We start from the raw sequence: 23911 nt of genomic DNA on the forward strand, positions 1-23911 counted from the left end.
ATAGAACTTAATAGGCACCTCAGGGGGCGTGGCCAGCAGAGCTGCAAAATGGCTGCATAACATCACTGCTCTGTTCCCTCCGGATGGAAAAGCCTCCCTAATATTAAATCGGGACATTGTCTTATTCATAAATAAAAGCTATTTCGAGGGGGGAATGCTCCCCAGCATATTTAAATGAAAAGAAGGCAATTTGGAGGACTATTTTAAATTGCAAGACACAGAAGGCCAAGTGCAGCAAAGAGACAACTAGACAAGATGGCTCCCGGATCTCAGAAAAGCTCTAAAACAGCACTTGCAGATGTGAATTTTGCAGCTGCTTCATGGAAGGAAGGAAGAGTTAGCCAAGTTATTTCATGGACAAAGCAAGTGCCTGGGATGCCTCTTTTCAGGGCTTGGAGGTTAAACTGACGGACCTCGCTGCATGTTTGGATGATATAGCGCAGTGTTTCCCAAACTCTTTTTATTTTTTTGTTGCTGGACTACAGTTCCCATAATTCCTGACCATTGGCCATGCTGGCTGGGGCTGATGGGAGTTGTAGTCCAGCAACAAAAAAATAAAAAGTTTGGGAAACACTGATTGTAGCGCAACCATCATCAGAAGAACTGGATCTGAGCCTAACCAATTCAAAGGAATTATTGTTACTCCGACATGAGAATAAGATTATAAAAAATAAGCTGGAGGACATAGAGAATCGGATATGTAGATCGCATATTTGTTTTTGTGGGATTAAAGAAGGGGCTGAAGAACACTGAGTCAATGGCCGCCTTTTCGGCAGCGTGGTTAAATTCTGTACTCCCAGGCCTAGAAATATCGGTAAATGATTTCGAATGAGCTCACTGGGCACTAGCTGCAAAACCCAATGATAAAGCACCCCACGGGATATTATTGCTTGCTTTACAAGGTTCACAAAGAAAGAAGATTTAATGTAAGGCCTGAGAAAGATTAAAGATTTGCAGTTTGTTGGCAAGCCTGTTATGGCATTACAAGATTTATGCCCCGATATGCTGCAAAAGCAAAGAAATTTTAAACCGGTCACCACCCTCTTGCAGAAGGCGGGAATCAGGTATCGCTGGGGATTCCCATTTTGATTGATTGTCCCTAAGAATGGAGGGCTACTGACAGCGAGCACCATGAAGTAGGCTCTATCTCTCCTGATGGCATGCAACATAGAACACCCTGAAGGGATCCAAAAGGAAGACCTAGAAGCTGACAAAAACGACATACAACAGAGATATAATGGGCACTGGGAAAGCAGCAAGAAAAATCTTCACCCTCGCAAATGCACCCCTACAGAATCAACAGCTAATATCCATGAGGAAGCTCGATCTCTCACACCAAATCCTTCTAATGCAAGATGAAGAGACTGTGTATCAATACTCACATACTTCTGACAAATTCTCCAGCGTTTAAACCTCCAAAATGATGTTGTTTGAGAAATAGCACACAAGTCACCTGTATATTAATCTTGGTTGCTTCTAATATTAGAGGGAGGGGGGCACCTGGGGGGAAGGAGGGGGGAATGATAGTCTTTCTTCTCCCCTCTTTCCTCATTCCTTCCCATGTGTCTCCAAGACTTTTTTCTTCTTTTTTAACTCATGTTCCATTGGGGGGGGGCAAAACAAAGGAGATGGCGGCTGTTTGCAGCAGTCTTCTCCTTCCCATATTCTTTTTTACCTTTTGGCCTTTCCCCTCCAAAAGTTGTATATATCACAAGGGCCTAAGCCTTGGATCTATGCACTTTTGCATAGACGTGGGCTCAGTGTTTTCAACCGAATTTGCAAGATCAGGCCTCTAATGGAGCCGCTCAGGGACTTTAAGTTTTTCCCTGTAAGGAAGGTGCTGGTATGCTGTCCAAGTTTAGCATTTGTTTCATCGGTTAGACCCTATTGGGTAAGCTTTGGGGTGGGAAGGGACTTGTGGGGAAGGAAAGGTGGGTTATTCTGGTTGCTGTTATTAAACCTTTGATTGATGTATTCCAAGCTAAATTGGTGGTTGTACATGGTGGATGTTAAGGGAGCAGAGGGGGGGAGGGAAGAAAGAAGGGGGGAAGAGGGCAACCCCCCCCAAAGACATCATGACTATTGTAACAGTTCTAACCCTCAATGTGAAGGGGCTAGGTGACAACATAAAGAGGCACAGAATAACCTGTTATATAAAAGGTATGGCCCCTGATATTACCTTCTTACAATAAATTATCTCACCCCGTACCTCTGAAACACTCTTGAAGCATAGCTATTTTGACAAGCAATATTTAGCAGTTGGCTCTGCCAAGGCCCATGGTACAGCAATTGTATTCAAGAGAAATTTCCCTTTTGAAGTACAAAAAATAGTTAAAGTCCCAGAAGGGTGCTTAATTTTTTTAGTGGGCCTATTAGAGGGTTCTCATCCAATAACAGTAACTGATCGTGCCCCTGTCATAGCATACTTTTCAAACCTGAGCACTCAACAAAACTCCCCAGTTTGGAGGTTTAACCCAATCCTTCTTACCACTCCAGGCAGTACAAATACTATAAAAGACACAAAAATTATTTCACAGAAAATGAAACCCCAGACACCTCTATCACTACCCAATGGGAAGCCACGAAGGCGGTGGTGCGTGGCATCTGTATAAAAGAATTAGCGAATATTTTAAAAATAAGCAGGTTACAGACAGATGCTATAACAAGAGATTTGGAAATATTGACAGCGGAATATGGGAGAATGGGATCTAGAAAAATACTACGCTCCATGGAAATAAAAAGACAGGAATTGGATTTACTAGAGGTAAACAAAACAATGGTCAGTCTGCTATATGGAAAGCAACATTTTTATGAATATGGAAATAAAGGCTCTAGATTATTGGTGAATTGGATCAAGAAAAAACAAAACAAAAGCGTGGTACACAAACTACAAAAAAAGATGGGGGGGCTAATATGGGAAACTAAGGCAATTAATAGAGAATTTACTAATTTTTATAGCGAACTATATAAGGATAGTGGTAGGTCAATGAGCGCAATCCAGGACTATTTATCGAATGTGCAACTGGCAGCTCTAACTGACCATTGTTTTGTTTACCTCTAGTAAATCCTGTCATAGCAGTTTAAAATATGGCAAAAAGAGTGGGAATTCTTTGTATTTCAATCCAAGAGACCCAGACTCAGGAAAAAATTAATATACCAACAGGTAAAGACAGGAGGGTGGTGGATGCCCAAACTAAAATTATATTACGAAGCCAATAAACTCTCCTATCTTATTTTCCTGATCCTGGACAGCACTAGAAAGCAATGGGTCCAAATTGAGAATGTATTGGTGGATGGCCTACCTTTGAACACATTATTTTTTAGAAAAATTACTAAAACAACATTGCAACGCATGATGGGAAATTCGTTCACACAGCCACAATGATTAAATGCTGGAAGAATTATGAAAAAACTCTGGTTGGTTTAAATTCCCCTTTGACTGTTCTCTTCTTCCATCCCGATTTTTATAATAAAAATAGATATATAGCCTGACAGGAATGGAAGTTGAAGGGACTCTTCCACATTTAAGACTTTTTCACTAACAACCAACCAATAACAGAGCAAACTTTTAGAGATCCCCTGGGTGACAGGAATTTTACTTGGATCCAATGGCGTCAGACGCATGATTTTTTTATCAAGGACACAAATCAAAGAACAGGCTTGTTGCTGATTAAAAGCTTTTGAACAACTGATTATAGCTGCAAATAATGGTGAGAGAGGCATTGTTCCTCAAATATACTCAATGCTGCTATCACTTGAAGGCTCTGACTTATCCTGTCTCAAGATGCAATGGGAGAATGACTGTAATATTTTAAAAGATGAAGGGGTTTGGCATACTTACTGGCAAAAACATAATAAAATCAGCCTCCAACCAACTACACGAACATATGCTAAAATTGGTGCACAGATGGTATGCCACTCCAGTGTGGTTGTCCTGAATAAACCCAGCAATGTCTGGACTTTGTTGGAGGGGCTGTGGGGAGCGGGGCACATACTTTCACATGTGGTGGTCTTGCCCTCAGGCCCATTCAGGCTCATTCTGGAATCTGGTATTTGAAGAAATCCAGTTGATTGTGCCTTGGCCCGTGGGCAGGACTCTGCAGGTGGCACTGTGACGTCCTTTCCCAGCACCACCTGTGAAGCTCTCACTTTGTGGCTACCAGCAGACAGGAACATCAGGTTTATTCTTACCCTTTACAGCACTAGCACAGATCTCAACAGATCCCCCTGCTAGGCCTTACTACCCAACACTCTGTATCTCTTACAACCTTTAGACTGTGCCTTAGTCTCTGCCAGGCTATCTCAATACCTTGTGTCTATGGTTATAGGTAATTCCCAAATCCCCCTGCAGCCTCTTGCACTGAAGCTTACAGCCCTGGGTTTCTCTGTGGTACTGGATACAATATATTTTCCTCCACCGCTGCCACCATTTGATACAACTGTTCAGCCTTGGTTACTTGCTATCCCCCCTGGTTTGTGTTTCCCAGCTGAAGGAATCAGGCTTTTCTTTAACCAATAAATATTTATTAAGAATTAGAAATAACAAGATTACTTAAGGAATGTTTCACAAGCGTATGGTTTCATCTATATTCTGTTATGTACTTGACTTCTTACTAATTGTCTCAGAACTCCAACTCACTCTCAATAACAACACCAACCTCCAAACACCACCTCACAGCCACCACCTCAATTCACCACCAAACTTCCAACATCCACCCCCCAGATTCAACTGTCATTCTTCCATTTATACTCCCAGCCAATCATCCAGCATTCTACTGCTCATGTACTCCCCCTCCTCTTTCACTCCACTTACCATATGTCTTCTATATAACCAGCACTTACCATATTTACAATATAAGCAGGAACATCACAGGCACTCTTTAATCTCCTCACCGATGTAGATGTGGATGAGAGGGACAAACCATTAATTGGACATTTACTTATGGTGGCCTGTCTAACAATAGCAAAACATTGGAAAGACCTAAAAGGTGCAACGATACAATATTGGTATCACAAGATCTGGTTCATTGCCTTTATGGAAACACTAACATACAAACTAAGGGCTGCCCATGGTATTTCTAAAACTGACAAATTTACCTCAATATGGTTTTCTTTTATCCAATATGTTAACAATAAAGAGCACAATCAAAATCCACCATCTTATGCTAAAATTTGGAGCGACTAACGTTAAACAAATTTAGAAATCTTTTTATTTTGCTCACCTGCTTCATCCACCATTGTTTCTCTCCCTTTCCCCCCTTTCTGTTCCCCGTTTTTATTTTCTTTTTCCTCCCCCCCCCACATGCCCTTATTCCTTAAGTAATGCCACCTGTTTGTGGGGGAGCAGGGTTGTTTGAGGGGCTTGTAATTAGTTGTATTGAAGTTGACATTTGTGTAAAAGGTGTATGCTCTCAATTAACTACAATGTGTGTACTACCGTCTTAGAGGAAACAACAAAAACGTCTGTTACATATTGTACATTTTATTTGGAAAATAAATGAAACATTATATACATAAAAAATAGGCACCTCAGCCATTCTTCTGCTTTCTTCATCTCATTAGCATGCTTTCCATTTTACTAACCCTCAGTAATGCTCCCAGGGTTTCTGAGTGCTTATCCCTGTGCTTTCTGTTAGGTTGAGCTCCTACCAATGCTGAAGGCTGGAATTCCCGGATTTCAGTGCTTCCTAATAGCCACTGGTGTGGAGGATTTTCCCCATGTCTGTCTGCATGATTTACATGTGGCAATGAATGAACTGCAAGGCACAGACTGTGTGCTCCTGGTAAGGATCTGGGCTTCTACTCTTTTACACTCTGTTTCTCTTGATGTTAAGTATCTGCCATTTCTCTTGAAATTTTCTTCTCTCTTACAGCAAATGTCCAATCTGGATGGCAACATTTCACACTCTTTCTCTTTGGGCATATGAAATGAAATATACATAATTTCTCAATAATTTAAAAAGTAGATTATCTAGCTAGTGTAAATTACACAATAAAGTGTGGTGTAGTGGTTAAGGTGTTGGACTATGACCTGGGAGACCAGGGTTCGAATCTCCACACAGCCATGAAGCTGTGTGGCCTTGGGCCAGTCACTGCCTCTCAGCCTCAGAGGAGGGCAATGGTAAACACCCTCTGAATACTGCTTACCATGAAAACCCTATTCATAGGGTCGCCATAAGTCGGAATTGACTTGAAGGCAGTCCCATCCATCCATCCATCCATCCATCCATCCAAAGATTAATAAAGATTAGTACAATACAATGTTAAAAAGAATTTGCTAATGTTCATATACTTTAAGAACACCCTTCATTGAATATATACAATTACATACTATTACAATATATTAATTTATGATCTACACATGCTTTAAAGGTGTGAGGATAACTTCCCTATTTCCTGTCTTTCTCTTACAGGTATAAGTAATCTGTTCCTTTCCCTAAGATATCTAGTTCTTTTATTACATATTGAGTTGCCAAATCCTGGGATTTTATAACCTCTTTATCTTTTTCTCTATCTTTAATCAATCAATTTCCTTTATTTGCATATAGCCATAGGCCGTTGCATCATAAAAATAACAGAATAAAAACAATCAGACATGATTTGGCACAAAGGATTACAAGAAAACGCTTTAAAATCAGAAGACTTAAAACTTGAGTACGTCACCAAGTTGGTTTCATAGGGAGTTTACGTACGCTGCTCTAAGCTTTTTAGCAGCGAAAGCAAAATTAGCCACTGCAATTGTGACCTGCTTGTTATTGTCCATTAATAACTCTATTACTAATTTTGCATTGGGAGACCCCCTGGTGGAACTCAAACAAGAAGCTAAAAATTTTTCTCTGGGGTGCTGATATAAGGGACATAAAAGCATATAATGGGCTAAATCTTCAGGGACTTTACAACCAAAAATACAGAGGCGTTCAGCGATCGGGGTGCCCTTATATCTGCCCTCTAGAATAGCTGAGGGCATGGTTTGAAACCGCAATTCTGTAAAGGCTCTGCGCAACTGAGCACAGGTCAAACTGGTAAGATAAGCGGCCGGGGCGTGGTTAAGTTTAATTTGAGGGAACCAGAGGGAAAAAGAGGCTGCCACAATTGATGCTCTATCTTGATAGGCATCATGATTAAAGATCCAATTGCGTAACTCAGATGGATTAAAGTTTGAGAATTTGTCTAGGGTGAGGTCATAGGTTGTTAGTAATTCAGTAAATTTTCAGGCCCACCCTCCCACACTCTGTGAATCATGCCAACAAAGTTTTGTGAGGGGAGAGTCACCCGTGGAAGATGTTCTTTTCCAATATCGTAGGAAAGCTAAATCAATCCGAGCTGACAGAGAGGGTAGACCAAGTTCCGCTCTTATATGGGCTGATGGGGTACTTCTGGGGAGGCCCATTATTTGTTTCAAGAATGTATTTTGGAGGACTTCAAGGCTAGCTTTTTCTGAGTGACCCCAGAGCTCTGAACCATATAGGATTTTAGGGAGGAGTTTGGCTACATAGATTTTTAGCATTGGGTTAATAAATTGACCACCACGAGAATAGAAAAATTTCCTTAATTGGCCACTGGACCTTGCGGCTAGTAACTTAGTCGCCTCCAATTGAGGGCTCCAACGGAGTTTGTTATTGAAACATATGCCTAGATATTTAAATGTGTTGACCTGTTCAAGTGGTTGGCCATTTAGAGACCAGCTGGATTTAGACCTACTATATTGCCCACATATCATTATTTTAGTTTTAGAATAATTGACATATAGATGATGGGCCTCACAATACTCCTCTAATCTTAGCAACATTCTTTTTAGCCCGATTTTATTTTGAGACAGCAGGACCAGGTCGTCAGCATAAAGCAAAGATGCTATCTTCCTGTTCCCTACTGAAGGGGGAAAGAAGTCAGGGGAGGCCATTGTGGGAATAAGATCATTAATAAAAAAGTTGAACAAAAAAGGGGCCAACAAACAGCCTTGCTTAACACCTCTTCTAACCGGGATTTCAGTAGAGAGGGCTCCGTTCAAACCAAGGCGGACCCTTAACCGGGTATCTCGATGGAGAGACTGGATTAACCACAACAATCTCTTATCAATGCCTGCCTGATGTAATTTACGCCACAGTAAATCCCTATCAATTAGATCAAACGCTGAGGAAAAGTCTATAAACGCTAAATAAAGGGACTTACACAACCCGGATTTGGTCTTATTTATTAGATGGTGTAGAACAAAGGCATGATCAAGGGTACTTCTGCCTTTTCTAAAACCAGCCTGTTCCACATGAATAAGGGAGTGTTTTATATCCCAATCTAGCAGTTTGCTTAGAAGAAAGCGACCATATAGTTTAGATACTACATCTAGCAGGCTGATGGGTCTATAGTTAGATGGATCAGAAGGGTCGCCTTTCTTAAATATGGGCACCACAATACTTGTGCGCCAGCTCAGCGGAATGTTACCAGTGGCATTTATATTTGAAAAAAGTGTGGCTAAAATTGGACACCACCAGGTGGGGTCGGTGAGTAGTAGTTCGGGAGGTATCATATCTTCCCCAGGTGCCCTGCCCGGGCGAAGAGTAGATATTAATTCCCTTATAACTGCACCAGTAACCGGAGGCCAGGGGGGAAGGGAGGAGGGAACATCGCTAACGAAAGGAGGAGTAGGGTCTTTATTCTCAAAAATTTGACGAAAATGTAAAACCCAGGATTCCGGGAGGACAGGAGGAATTGGGACAAAGATATTCTGCATGAGTCCACCCTGTACCAATCTCCAGAACTCTGCGTCATTTCCTTGGAGAATGGCCAACCCCAAGGAACGCCAACTATTAACGAAAAAAGCATGTTTTTTCTCGTTTAGGAGCTTTTTGTACGACTTTTTTAATGAGTGCAAACGAAGCATAACTGCTTCCGAGTGGTCGCGTCTAGAAGCTCTAATCTGGGCGCATAGACCTTTTTTCCTGGTTTCACAGTCCTTATCAAACCAAAGTTTATGACCTTTATAGGATCTATTTTTAACTGTTGATATCAACAAAGGTTTAAGGGCTTTGATGGTATCCTCGTAAGTCCTATGTATGTTCTCTGGGGATGTGAGGGCCTATCTTTAATCATTGTGGTTTATTTTATTTTGATTATTTGTACCTGCACTTTCCATATTGAAAGAGATGCTCTAGGTGGCTTACACCATTCAACAAATACAGAACAATTTCTCTGATGTGAATCCCGTTTAAAAACTGCCCTCTAGCGTCCCACAAAAGATGTAAGGCAGAAATGAACAAAGACCCAACAGTTAGCTAAGCTGGGTAATACTGCTGCAGACTGTATTCTCCCGAGTACCTGGATTCCAGGGTAATAAGCAGCTTCATTGTTAAATAAGAGCAAATCCTTTCCTGGCACTAGAAAGGGAAGGAGCTATTATGATTTGGTATATCGCAAGAGTGTTTTGGATTTAAAAAAACAAAATGCAGGCATTCTTTCTTGCTTTAAATTAAGCATTTTTATGACATTTAGATTTCATAGGCCTGTTTCAAACTAGACCTCTGGGGCTGGGGGAAAGAAGGGTGTCATCACACTGTTATCTTCCTGTAGAAACTTGGTGTTTTTTTTACAAAAAATATGTTAAACATTCTTTCTATTTGGGGCTCTCTATCTACCAGTTCCATGCAGAACAGGAACCAAGTGACTCACTGCCTATCCTAGAGGGTATGTATGATGCAAATTCCAACCTTTTACCTCACTAGATATGTCTGCCAGGAGACATGAAATCGTTTTTTCTCTTGGTTACATGACCCTGGTCAGTGTACTTCTAAATTGAATTGTTTGCTTAGCTTAGAGCTTGTTTTGCACCAACAAAGAGATGGATAACAGAGGAGGAACCATCAAAGGGTTGTGTAAGAGAGAGTGGATAACACAGGAGGCAGCAAGAAATCAGCAGTCCTGGGCAGTGAACTGTCTACAGCAGCCTTTCCCAACCAGTGTGCCTCCAGATGTTGTTGGACCACAACTCCCATCAGCCTCAGCTAGCATTGCCAATGGTCAAGAAGATGGGAGTTATAGTCCAACAACATCTGGAGGCACACTGGTTGGGAAAGGCTGGTCTAGAGAAATAGTTGAAAGACTCAGAGTGGCCTTCCTTTGATGACATAGGAGAGAGGAAGATTTGAGTTGCACAAGAAATGGACAAAATCTTTTTACGAAGGATGTGACGGGAGTTCGGATCACTTGCCCTATACTAGGGATGGGTGAGAAATTGATAGAGCTGAATCTACCAAATTTGCAATTTTCGAAACAATATGAGAACCTAAACACAGCCATCCTTCAAAATTTGAAATACACTGTTTTTGTAAACTAAATAGTGTTTACAAAAATACATATGTTAGAGGACAGTGTGTATAAAAATGAATATATGTGTGAAAATAACATGCAAAATGCATTAAATGATGAGAAATTCCTTGCAAAAATGTGTACATTGTTCAAAACTGCCTACAAAATGTGTTTACTGAGAGAATTTTGCACAAAAATGCTGGAAAATTTTCATGAGGATTTTAAAAAATAATCACAAATTGCTGCAAAAATGTACAGAACTGAATTTGAGACTGGAAATATGAGAAACTGAGAGAACCAAAACTGTCACATCTTTCCATCCCTATCCTCTACTAAGGATTTTCAACACATTTTAATACATTCAAGCACTAGAAATAATCTGGCTAGAACCATCCACATCTTTTATAGTCTCTCTGTCTCCAGCCCCTGAACTGAAGGCAATGCTCGTACAACTATAATTTGTGCTGGCAAATGTACACATTTTCTAGGTGTACCATGTATTAAGAGAGAGTGTGTCTTTCTCCCCCGCTTTCCCCAAACAGACACTACGGAGTACAGCACTTTCTTAAACTCACGCCCTGATACCATGGAAGTGGAAGCCATCCTCACCATTGCTGAGCTCTGCCTGCACTATAAGTGAGAAAATGACCTTATCAAACTTTGTTTCTGCTAGGCTATTTGCTCCAAGCATAAGAAAAGCCCTGCTATTAGATCAAAAGCCCGTCTAGTCCAGCATCCCGTTCTCACAGTGGCCAACCAGATGTGGAAAGCTCACAAGCGTGACCTGAATGCAACAGCACTCTCCCCACTTGTGATTCCCAGCAACCGGTATTCAGAGGCATACCACCTCCAGGAATGAAGACAGTACACAGCCATCATTTATTTATTTATTTTATTAAATTTGTATCCCATTCTTCCCAGCCCAGGGTGGCAAACATCAAAATGTTAAAATAATTCAAATGAAATCAAATAGAAACGTATTTAAAAACAGTGAAAACCCTCTAAAACATTTAAAAGCAATCTCATACCCTCATAGTTATTAATTTTATGGCTGCCATGGCCAGTATCTCTCATACATCAAATGCCTGTGTAAACAGAATGCTTTTAAATTTCTCCTGAAAATGAGTTATGAGGGAGACAGGTGCATATAACCAGGGAGGGCATTCCACATTCAGGGAGCCACTTCCAAGAAGGCCCTTCATGACTAGTGGCCACTGATAGCATTCTCCTTCATTAATTTGTCTAATACCCTTTTAAAGCTGCTTATCACTGCATCTTATGACTTTAAATTCCATAGTTTAACTATGTGCTGTGTGAAGACTGTACAGTATCATGCTCCATGATTCAGCAGGCATTCTTGCTTTTGACTTTCAGGCATCTCTTGAAGACTTTTTTGTGCTGACAGCTGTTTAAAATGTCTTTTGAGTAGCCAGTCTTTTTAATGGTAGTTTTGTGTTGTTTTTAAATGTTTTTCTGTTGTTGTATACCACCCTGGTATATAAATATTTTTATTAAATAAATAAATAAACCTAGTGATAGGAGAAAATTCTGCAGGCCACTAGCCCTTTGTTGTTTCAGTAAAAGAAAGCAAATATTCATTACTGGGGGTGAATGGCATTGTCAAGAAGCCATGCTTGGGTCATGAGACTTGAAGTTCTGGACCAGAGAATTAGAATAAGGAACAATACAGAATCCAAAATTAGCTACAACCAAGTCTGAAGCTATTTGGCACATACCTCCTAAATCTCACAGATCTAGCTTCATGGATATATTGGCAAAATATTAGAAGATTTTAAATTGTTGACATAGATTTTATGAAAAAAATTATTCTGAAAACAAATTTGGAAATGGCATTTTTCATGTGTAGTACATTGGTTTCATTTATGAATATATCCTGCCTATATTATGACCTTGACTCTTCAACATTCTTGGCCAGATCTGTTTGATCTTCTTAAGCAAATGCCACATTCACCATAGAACTGCTCTCTGTTAGCCCTAGAAACCATGGAGTGACGAGATTAGCTGAACTGAGAGAGAGATTAATGGAAGTTTAATAATCTTTTGCTTTCAACCTTGTAGGATACCATGCCACATCGTTAATCTCTCCACTGCTCAAGCTTTGCCCATTATCAGGGATGCTCGTCAGAAGGGAGCACCAATCACTGTAGAAACGACCCACCACTACCTCAATCTGACATCTGAATGCATTCCTCCAGGAGGCACCTACTACAAATGCTGTCCTCCTATCAGGGAGAAGAACAACCAGGTAAGAGATCATGAAACATATGGGAAACTGGAGAGGTGCAGTGTAGAGGATACCAAAGAAACATAACATTTGTAATAAGCCAGGAATTTGCTATATATTCATCAAACTCTGCTCATGTTGCAATTGTAGGTTGTTCTAGATGAACAAGGCATGGAAGATTTGTTGTTGTAGTGATTTTGCTTTCTGTATTACTATGTTTGCTGAAGCTTTCTGAGATTAGGTCACATACCTTTCAGCTGCTCCATGTAAGCTGCAAAGATCAGTTGTAAAGTTTGTTTTTTCCTCTCTCTGTGCCTCTGAAAAATCCTGGCAACTCTGCCTCAACTTTGTTTATTAACGTTTATTAATCAGCTTTCTACTGATTGTAACTAGTGTGAAAATAGTGAAAATAGGAAAGCAGCTGCTCAGTCACGTCAAGTCTATTGTTTATATCATAGGTAATCATGATTTAAAGTCACAGTGCAAACAGAGGAAACTGAAGCACTGCATTGCAAAGTGCAAATAAAATACTAATAAATACAGAGTCATTTGGACATGTAAATAGAAAATATATACTAGCAAGCTTAAAGAACAACAGTCATGTCAGATGAGAACAAGAAGAGGCAATAGGAATTGTCAAGACAAATGTATGTTGAATTTTGTAACAGTAAATAAAAAATGACTATGGGTGACATATTCATCTTAATCACCCTGATATCAAGAAGGAAATATTTACAAGATGCCAAAAGGGCACCAACAGCTTAGAAACATAGACAGAAATCAAATAATGGACAGTATAATAAACAATATACAAAACCCTCAATCTTCCTCTGATCACATATCCAAATGTGTTGTTCAAGTGGAGTTTTTGAAAAGTTGCCATCAAAAAAAGTAGATGGCATAGTTTGAAAGCATAGCCTTGCAAAGGCTCAGTCAGTTACAATATATTAAACACACCAACCACATGAAACATCCATGTAATAAAAAGTGGTGTTTTTTATGTGATGATGACTGAAATGGTATGAAATGGGGAGCTGGGGGCGGGGGGAGGCAGCTATTCCACAGCTACAGCATCAAAACAAAATATACTCTACTTTGAAAAGTACAAGACTTAATTTTAACAAAGACACTCAAGCAATGGCCCTCCAATACATTTAAAAACACGAGAAGATTCAAATGAGAGAAGACAATTCCATTTCCACAAGTATATTGAACCCAGATCATGGATAACTTTTATAGATAAAAACAGCACCTTCAATTGAGCCCAGAAGGCATCTGGAAATCAGTGCATACAAGCAAATATTGAATTAATATGCTCCCTATTACCTCTCCTTGTCACCAGACTAGCAACTAAATTCTGTATTAGCTGATTTTTCCTAATTGAAGGCGTAATCTGTCCAAAAGATTCACAGGATCTGAACAACAGTTGCCATGTCATTATTGTCAATGAAAGCTCTCGTTTGGTATATCAAATGTAGTTGAGAAAAGGCTAGCTACAAGCACCACTTGCTGGACTTCCAGGAGCAAAGCTAAGACTGAGAAAAATCCCTAAACTGTATGCCTGGGGCAAGGGGAAGAATGATCCCATCTAGAATTTGAAGGATAACCAACAACAACCATCAGCTTTGTGTTGTCTGCATTCTCATCTAGCCTATAATAGTGGGAAAGCACTGGATCAAGGAATCCATTGCTGCTCCTGCATTTGGTGAAAAAGAGTTGAGAGCCACTGAACTTCAGACTGTTGATCAATCTTCCCAAGCAGCTGAAGATAATATCAAATAGCACAGGGGAACAAGTTGGAGTTTTGTAGTACACCTAGCATAATTCCCAGAAAATAAGGCAAAAATCACCCAATACTGTCATCAGAAACCAGCCCATCAAGTTGGAGCAGAATCATTGCAAAGCAGTGGTCCCTTTTCCCAATTCCTGAGAATCGTAGAGTTGGAAAGAGTTTATAAAGCCATCAAGTCCAACTCCCTGCTAAGTGCAGGAATCCAAATTAAAGCATGCCTGACAGGTGGCTGTCCAGCTGCCTCTTGAATGCCTCCAGTGTTGGAGAGCCCATCACCTCCCTAGGTAATTGGTTCCATTGTTGTACCGCTCTAACAGTTAGGAAGTTTTTTCCTGAAGTTCAGTCTAAATCTGGCTTCCTGCAACTTGAGCCCATTTTTCTGTGTCCTGCACTCTGGGATTATCAAGAAGACATGCTGGCCCTCCTCTGTGTGGCAACCTTTCAAGTACTTGAAGAGTGCTATCATATCTCCCCTCAGTCTTTTCTTCTCAACTCTTTCAGTCTCTCCTCATAGGGCTTTGTTTCCAGTCTCCTGATCATCCTTGTTGCCCTCCTCTGAACCTGTTCCATTTGTCTGCATCCTTCTTAAAGTGTGGTGTCCAGAACTGGACACAGTACTCAAGATGATGCCTAACCAGTGCTGAACAGAGGGAAACTAATACTTCACACAATTTGGAAACTATACTTCCGTTAATGCAGCCTAAAATAGCATTTGCCTTTTTTGCACATCACACTGTTGGCTCATATTCAGCTTGTGATCAGCAACAATCCCAAGATCCTTCTTGCACGTAGTATTGCTGAGCCAAGTATCCCCCATCTTATAACTGTGCAGTTGGTTTATTTTTCCTAGCTGTAGAACTTTGCACTTATCCCTGTTAAAATTCATTCTGTTGTTTTCAGTCCAATGCTCCAGCCTATCAATATTCAATTTTGTTTCTGACTTACAGGGTATTAGCTGTCCCTCCCAATTTTGTATCATGTGCAAATTTGGTAAGCATTCCCTCACTCCTCATCCAAGTGATTCATAAAAATGTTGAAGAACACTAGGCCCAGGACCAAGCCCTGTGATACCCCACTCGTTATCTTCCTCCAGTCTGAGAAGCAACCATTGATAAGCACTCTGAGTACAATTCTGCAGCCAACCATGGATCCACCTGACAGTTATTCCATCCAGCCCACATCTAGCTAGTTTGATAATTAGAATATCATGGGGCACTTTGTCAAAAGCTTTGCTGAAGTCGAGATATATTATGTCCACAGCATTCTCACAGTCTACCAGGGAGGTTACCTGATCAAAAAATGAGATAAGATTAATATGGCAGGATTTGTTCTTGATAAATTTATGTTGGCTTCTAGTAATCATTGCATAGTTTTCAAGGAGTTTACAGATTGCCCGCTTTATAATCTGCTCCAGAATTTTCCCAGGGATAGATGTCAGGCTGACTGATCTGTAGTCCCCAGGTTTCTCCTTTTTGAAGATAGGGACAACATTAGCCCTCCTCCAATCCTCTGGCACTTCACCCATCCTCCACGATTTCGCATAGATAATAGACAGTGGTTCTGAGAGTTCTTCAGCCAGTTCCTTCAATACTCTAGGATGCAGTTCATTGGGCCCTGCAGATTTGAGCTCATTCAGAATGATTATGTACTCCTTGACCATTTGTCTATCAATTTCAAGCTGCAATTCTGCCCCTTCAACATCACGTTTGCCAGAAGGGTCATAGGCCCTCTTTTGGCAGAAGACTGAGCCAAAGTAGGAATTGAGCACTTCTGCCTTTTCTTTATCATCTATTATCATTTTGCCATCCTGGTTGAGTAGCTGTACCACCATTTCTTTTTTCTGTCTTTTACTATGGATGTGCCTGAAGAAAGTTTTTTTGTTGCTTTTGGCATCTCTTGCTAACCTCAGCTCATTCTCCTCAGAGACCGTCTATAAGAACTTAGTGGTAGAGAGTGGAGATCCACACTACACATAACTTTGTGTAGATGGAGATCTTCAACCAAAGAAATTTCCTTTCCATGACCATTCCATCTTGCCTTCCCTTGCCTTGCCAATGGAAGCTAGCTATCAACGGCAGCCCTGTCATTCTTGCACTGGAGGATTTTTGGAGTTGAAAGCTGGGATTTGAAAGCTTATCCTGGAACAAACTGATTTATCTCTCTGTTTGCATCAGTGTATTAATGCAGGTGTCACCAATGTGGTGCCTACAGGCATACCTGTGGCCATAGAGGACTTCCTTAGGGTCCACAGGGTCCCCTCCCTCACCCCAACAAAGTTAGGCTTGAAAGAAGCATTCTTTTGTAGCCAGCACAATAGGTTGTGGTGTGTATGTGGTTCCCACAACAGTTTCTCTTGTTTGCAAATGTGCCTATGGACCCAAAAGGGTTGGCGACCTTGCCTTGATTGTTCAGCTTCTTCGTCTTGCTCAGATAACTGTGAAAATATTTCCTTGACATAACCTCCTCCTCTCGTATCTCCAGGAGCAGCTGTGGGAAGCTTTGGAAACAAGAGAGATAGACATGGTTGTCTCAGCCCATACTCCTTGTTCCCGAGACTTGAAAGATTTGAACAGTGGGGATTTTCTCAAGGCTCAGGCGGGGATTGCCTCACTACAATTTGGTAAGATGTCTACAAACTACAGTATTTGCTATAAGCTATGATTTTCCTTCTCTTTATCCAATGAGCAGATGCTGCTAAGAATGGAAAGGGTGATATCCTCATGTCATGACCCAAGAATATAGGAAGCTGTCTTATCACAAGGTCAGACTATTTGTCCATCTAGCCTAGTATTGTCTACTCTGACAAGCAGCAGCTGTCTTGCATCTTGGATAGAGATCTTTCCCATCACCTGCTACCTCATCCTTCTAAATGGAGATGTCAGGAAGTGAAACTGGAACCTTCTGTATGCAAAGCATGTGCTCTACCACTGAGCTATGATCCTCCCCCAGACATAATCTGACGTCCCGCTGTTTCATGTGCCCTGTCAGCTCTACACTGCCTCAGCAGTGCCGGTGGGGGCTGGAAATTCCGGGGTGGTTGGCAGGGAAGCAAAGTCCTTAGCCGGCAGTCTGGCCATAAATCTGCCAGGTCTTAGGAGGAGGGAATCTGATAAGGGCCAGGCTTGTCCGAAGCGTACTTGCCGAGTCAGGAGTCCAGAAGCGAGGTCAGTAGAGGTCCGGGATCAAGTGCCAAGGGGTCAGTCCAAAAGAGGTTGCAAGGAAACTAGGAACACACAAGCCACGCCTGACGTTGCAGTCAGCAACAAGCTGCAGCCAAGGTGTGCCTTATAAAGAGCAGGGTTGACAGCAGGTGTGAGCCCTCAGCGTTTGGGCCTTAAGGAGACAGGCCTGCCCCTCTTCTGCCTGACCTTCTGCTGTCTACATTCTGCAGGTGAGGGGGGAGTATCCTGTGCACTGTCTGTGTCTGGCTGCAGGGCCTCTGCTGTATCTGGGGTGCTCTGCAGCTGAGGGGCAGAAGGAGCTGGATTCTCAGGAGGCTCCTCCGTGTCTCCTTCTGAGTCTGCTGCTCCTGGGTCTGCTGCTGTTACTCCCAAGTCGTCCTCATCTGAGGAGTCCTCTGACGGGGGCATGACATGCCCTTAGCATCCTCAGGCTTAGCTAGCCAAAACCCCATTCAAAACCTCCCATCCCATCTAAATTACAAATAATTTGTTTTTTTACTATGTAAATTACATTGATTGTTTTTAAGAGGTATGTTCAATAAAACAAAGTCTGGATCCCAAGCATAATTATTTCAAAATAAGTCCCAAAACTTAATTGATCATATCAGTTTTCATAGAATAATCAATTGATTGAATAAAACTGCATATATTTGCATATGAATGAGCAAGTATTCTGAAGAAATACACACTTTGTTTCTAGATAGTGCATGCATGTGCCACAGTAAACATTCCCCCCCGTGTGTGAGAGAATGGGAATACCTTTAATAAGACAATAACTGCTACCTACATACTTTATGAATATCTGTATTTGAAATAATTATTTTTAAAAAAATTAATCTGCACATTTTCATGGTTACATTGCTCTTAGGGAATCGCATGCGCTATATCAGGATATCTAATTCTCGTAATATAGGTGCTTTGACATTTTTTTTCTTGCCCTTGTAGTGACAGTAGTGTTGTAAGAACAAGATGGTTGAGATCATGAGAAATATGATCAATGAAAGAAGCATAAATTAGTAGCCTCAGGTTGAAAAGCTTTCATCCCAATTTTATTGACCACATGTGGCAATCTGTGACTCCAGGCCGCATGTGTCCCTTTAATGCCTTCTGTGCAGCCTACTGCAGGTGTCCAAGATGACCTGTCACTGCCAAGTTCTCCTCATGACCAGCCCCTTAGCTGGTTGTGGGCTGAGGGGAACATGATTTGTATGGATAGAGCAGCATGCTGGGGGAGTCCTCTCAGCTAATTGGCAGATTGGGAGAGTGCAAATGTGTCAGAGAAGGTGACAGGGAAGGACATATGTGCATGCCTTTCTCCCCCCACCCCTTGAAAATTGCATTCCCAACCCAGCCCATCAAACAGCCGCTTGGCAGACTGAGGGAAGTGTGATTTCCATGGATAGGGCAGCATGCAGGGATGACTGTCACATGGAAATTGCTGCTTGCTGGACTGGGGAGCATAATTGTGTTGGGGAGGAAAGTGCCAAAGACAGACTTTCCAGGGTGCCTTTGAAATCACACTTCTCTCAGCCTGCCAGACAGCTGTTTTGGCAGTATCCTTCTTGTCCTGGTACAGTCTGGTCAGCAAGCCCACAGCACAAGGCCAAATGACAGAGTGAGCAACTTGCTCCAATGAAGGCTAGAGGCAGACTGAGGTCCTTTGAGTCTCTGACTCCAGTCACTTTTCCTAGACTTCACTCCCTTTGTGAGAACTACAGTCCTCAAAGGGCCACCTTTGGGCCTGCAGATGGGCACTTCCGTGCTTGCTGGCCTCCTGCCTAGTGCACTCCCTACACCATTGGGCTGATGATGAGGGTTGGGAGGCGCTTCGTTCTTCAGGACCAGGTGAATCTCTGTAAGGGCTCCAGCTCTGGCTCTATGGGCCTTGGTGCTGTGGGATCTGATCCAGGCAGCTCCTGCCCACCAGCCTCAGGTTTAGCGGCCAGCATTCAGCTCAGAGTCAGGAACTCAGTCTGGCTCTTTAGCAGTGTCTCTACACTTGGTATCTTGGTCGCTGGTGGAATCTGGGGTCATGGCAGGCAGGCTTGGGGAGAGGGCACATTTTCCATCAGTAGGGCAGTGTGCAGAAATGTCCCTTTCTGGTGTCTTCCTTTCCAACACAATCACACAAGAGTGTACTTGATTCAATGTGTGTGTGTTTGAATGAGTGTGAATGATTGTCTGCAATGTATTTATGAATGACCCCACACATTACCACATGAGGCGGGGGGGGGGAGGATGCTCACCTTTACCAAATCTTCAGGGAAGTGGCATCAAGTGATATTCTTTGAGAAGGAACCAGGGAAGAACAATCTTCTTAACAATATATTTCTCCCCTAATGGTGCCTGGAAATCACACAGGTCTCCCTCTCTTCTGGACCGCTTCAAAATCCAGAGGGTTTTCCTTCCATGACCTAGTGCAACTGATGTGCAAAAATCCTGCCATTCTGAGCAGACTGGAAGACCGCAAAGGCTCACTCAGCCCAGGGATGGATGCAGACCTCATGATCTGGAATCCAGAAAAGGAGTTTGAGGTAATGATGGAAGAGAATGTAGGGTTGTTGGATTTTTTTGGCGAGTCGTCTTGGGGGCCTGGTATAGAACCAAAAGCAGGATACATATGTATATGTTTAAACAATTTAACAAAATAAGGTGTTCTAAGGAACAAAAACCGTTATATTAAACAAGCAAGCTACATAACACCACATAGAGAATTAAATGTGCCAGATTTATGGACCGGGGTACAAAGAGTTGTTGTTGTTTATTTCAGGGTGGATAAGAAATCCATAAGGTCCCAGCTGAGATAAAACAATATAAGCTTAAAATCAGTTTAAACAATTTGCTTTTGAACATTTCCAGTATAAAAGTCACAGAAGAATTTTAACCAAACACCTCTGAGTCCTGTTTAAATTCCCTTAGCACAGTAGTCTTGATGTACTTAATTTTCATCCTGTGAAACTAACCTTTCTACACTGAAAAGTCTAGTTATAACTTTCTTTGAGTTTTTATAATCCATGATCTGCTCAAGCAGATACAGGAGAGTGTCAGTTCTGATATTATTATTATTATTTATTACATTTATACCCGCCTTTATTTTCATGATAGAAACCCAAGGCAGCTTACATATGGTTCCCAGGCAGTCTCCCATCCAGGCACTGACCAGACCTGACCCTGCTTAGCTTCAGCAGGATACTGGCCTCATGTGCCTTCAGACCATAGCCTGGGACCCATTCTCTTTGATACAACACCAAGACAGGAAAATTAGGTTCGGAAAATCATCCTAAGTAAGCAACATTCCCAAAACTGAAATATATTACATAGACTTTTCTCCCTCTCTCCCTCTCTCCCTCTCAGGTGAATAAAGACATAATTCATCACAAGCATAAGGTATGGGAAAGGCTCATGTTTTCTCCATTCTGTGGGTGTTCCAATTGCTTCCTGCACAACCCCAACCCCATCCCCATCCCATCAGGCTCCTTGCTGCAGTGTACTGTATAATTAATTACATTTTTGACCTCTAGCTAGAGCAGGGTTTACTGTTAAGCAAAAGGTACATCCCAAGTGTCAGTTCTGATGGTGGTGGAGACTATAATGGACAGACTGTTCAGTAATCTCACCCCATCTATCATTTTGCAAACAAACCAAAATACTGCAAGGAGGGATAAGCACACAACAAACAGTTGTAAACCTTCTTTGCCTTTTCTCCATTCAGCCTTGTCATTTATGGGCTATTCAGTCTTTATCTTTTCCAGGTCACTGGGTCAGAAGTCACTGGCCCAAGTACCCACTCACCATTATATATGTCCAGGCATAAGGCGTGTGAATAATTTCCACATCTGGCATCTCAAATGATGGGTTGGTGTCATGGCCCTAGTCTTGATATTGGAAGCAGAGGAGGATGAGATGGCAGAGGCCAAGGGTGCTGTACTACCAGGTTCCTAAAAGCGAACCTGAGGCTAGTGGAATCTGCAGAACCTGAGCCAGGACTCTCACAGATGCCATTCCCCAAGCTTCATTGCCTGCCCAACAGTGCAGGGAATGAAGCAAGCAGGAGGTCACAGAAAGGAAGAGAAGTGCTCCAAGTCAGAGAGGCTGGTCCTCTTTGGGCATGGGGGCAGAGCTTGAGAAAGGTAGACTGGATGGAGGGGTTCATAAGGCATCACCTCACCTCTATCCTTTGTTGAAGCAAGTTGCTCTCCTAGGGTAGAGACATGCTTCCTGTTCTGCTGGCTCCACTGCATCTCCACCTCTCTTTTCTGAAAATGGGGGCACATGCTAGTCAAACCCCACCGTTTTTTAATGTAAAAACTGGTGGGAACAACTTGAGTGTTGTTTTTTTTAAAAAAAAAACAGCTTCAAAGAGATTTTGCAACTGATCGGCCACACCCATTCCCCCTCCAGGTGTGGCCAATGGAAACGGTTTACCGTAGGCGATTGGTGTGCTCACAGCCTTGGAGCTTTCTATACTGCTCCATCTGTTTTACCTTAAACAAAAACACATTTGGCTCAGGACCTTGCATTTTGCATTCCTATTATCTTTACTTCCCCTCTCTCTTTCCCCCCCTAACCTTAGTTGACCCCATACTTGGGTTTCCAGCTTTGTGGTGAGGTCTTTGCGACTCTTGTACGTGGCAGGCTGGTTTATCTGAATGGGAAATTTGCACTGAAGCCACAAGGAGACCTGCTTGTGACTGAAAGAAAGATACCCACAAGAATCTCCTCACCTTACTACTAATGGGGACGAGAGGACAACAAAGGCACTTGCCAAACCAAAGTGCCATAGACAAATCTGTGCAGAAGAAGAGAAGCTGGAAGAATGGTAGAGGAGAGGAAGATGAGTAACACAAATAAACTGCCTATAATCTCAGTGAGAGCAGTTGCAACAGTTTCTGACCTTTTCCACAACTTCTGAATCAATAAAAAGGAGCCGTCAACACACAGCTCCAGCTGATATGTCAAGGATATGTGACAATGGAACAGAAAAAGATTATTGGAGCTGCTTTGTCATCCCTTTCCTTCTTGCTTTCCAGTAGTATAAATGAGATTAATAAAGATCAGGGGTGGGGTGGGAGAGTCAGGGCAAAGGTCTGGATCATCTTTCAGCTCTTGATGCTTCATCTCAAAACGTTTATTTTACAAATTGTGGATCTGATGTTCTAATTTAGTGTAACAGTGCTCACAGTGAATCAAAGAGTAATAAGCCAAGGTGTGATAACTTGTCAATACATGTTCTTCATTATGGTTATGACCTTAGAAACTAGAAAAATGCATAGGCTTTTGACAGAACACTTTAATCCAAGGTATAACATGGATTTCCTAATCAGAAAATGATCAAACTGGGATGTCAGGTAAATGTGTTTGAATTGTGCATCTTCAGATTCTTGCAGTTGCTCTGACCAACAGAGCAAGGATGGGAAACCTGTGGTCCTCCAGATGTTGTTGGGCTACTATGCCTCTGTCATTCCTGACTATTGGACATTCTGGCTGGGAATGGAATCGATGGAAGTTGGAGCTCAAATAACCAGATTAAAGGATACAAAATTATAAGTTCTCTCTCAGACACTGCAAACTGCACTGCATGCAAAACAACACACAGCGCTCTGATTTCAGAGTTCTTCTGATGCAACAACCATGAAGTTTTAGGCATGCTACTGCCAGCCAAGCATCCCTGAATAGTTTATTTTCTTCTGTTAGACTTCATTTGAAAATCCATGGAAACAGAGTAATCATTATGTGAAAGCTAAAGGGTAGTGCTTACCTTTGCCAGTGCTGTGCTATAACATGCATTCTGCCAGGGCATTTGGGTGTTAGCTTTTATTAGCTGGCGAGGGTTCATGGTACACCAAAATGCTAAACAAAACAAAGATAGAAAGCTTAATATCAGAGGCAGAATTAGAAGCTGTGCTCAGTAAAAGGACAGATATTCAGAACCAATGGTATGGTTGTCTGACACATAATGAGCTTCCTGAAAATGCAAAAGCCACAAAGGAAAATTATGAGAAAGGGTGGAAGGGAAATGATCATGGTAATTTAAGTCAGAGAAGCTGTACATAAAGTACTTAAGTGCACTTCCAGACTATTGCTATTTTCAGGTGGGATTCCATCACATACTAGTGAATTCAGGTTGCACAATTAAAAATGATTTGGTGCTCTTGTACAACAAACCTGCTTCCCTCCAAAATTGGATGTTTTGTAATAAGGAAAGTGATGAGGAAATGCATTAGAAGAACAATTGCTTGGCACAAGGTTGTCTAACCTCCTCCCAAACAAATCACAATGATTGCTCAATAAAGAGCTAATGTTGTCTAAACTCCCTGCAGTCTTTGTGAAAACAAATCAGGATGAATGCTCAAGAAACAGGTAGTCTGGAAGTCTCATGGTTCCAGTCCAATATTG

The 23911-nt window shown here is 41.8% G+C and overlaps 1 protein-coding gene across 2 annotated transcripts in view; it reads left to right on the forward strand.

Annotated features, from left to right (window-relative positions):
* The window catches only part of LOC133389233 (allantoinase, mitochondrial-like), a 39504-nt gene extending 15679 nt beyond the window's left edge, over nt 1-23825 (forward strand). For both annotated transcript variants that reach the window (XM_061636512.1, XM_061636513.1), the window contains 8 exons: nt 5637-5783; nt 9630-9675; nt 10839-10932; nt 12376-12562; nt 16815-16953; nt 19877-20049; nt 20870-20902; nt 22089-23825. In XM_061636512.1, the coding sequence (XP_061492496.1) occupies nt 5637-5783; nt 9630-9675; nt 10839-10932; nt 12376-12562; nt 16815-16953; nt 19877-20049; nt 20870-20902; nt 22089-22250 (981 nt within the window). In that variant the 3' untranslated portion in view covers nt 22251-23825. The remainder of the gene's footprint in view (nt 1-5636; nt 5784-9629; nt 9676-10838; nt 10933-12375; nt 12563-16814; nt 16954-19876; nt 20050-20869; nt 20903-22088) is intronic.
* The last annotated feature ends 86 nt before the right edge of the window (nt 23826-23911 follow it).

This window comes from Rhineura floridana, chromosome 7 (assembly GCF_030035675.1).
Source record: "Rhineura floridana isolate rRhiFlo1 chromosome 7, rRhiFlo1.hap2, whole genome shotgun sequence".
Taxonomy (NCBI): Eukaryota; Metazoa; Chordata; class Lepidosauria; order Squamata; family Rhineuridae; genus Rhineura; species Rhineura floridana.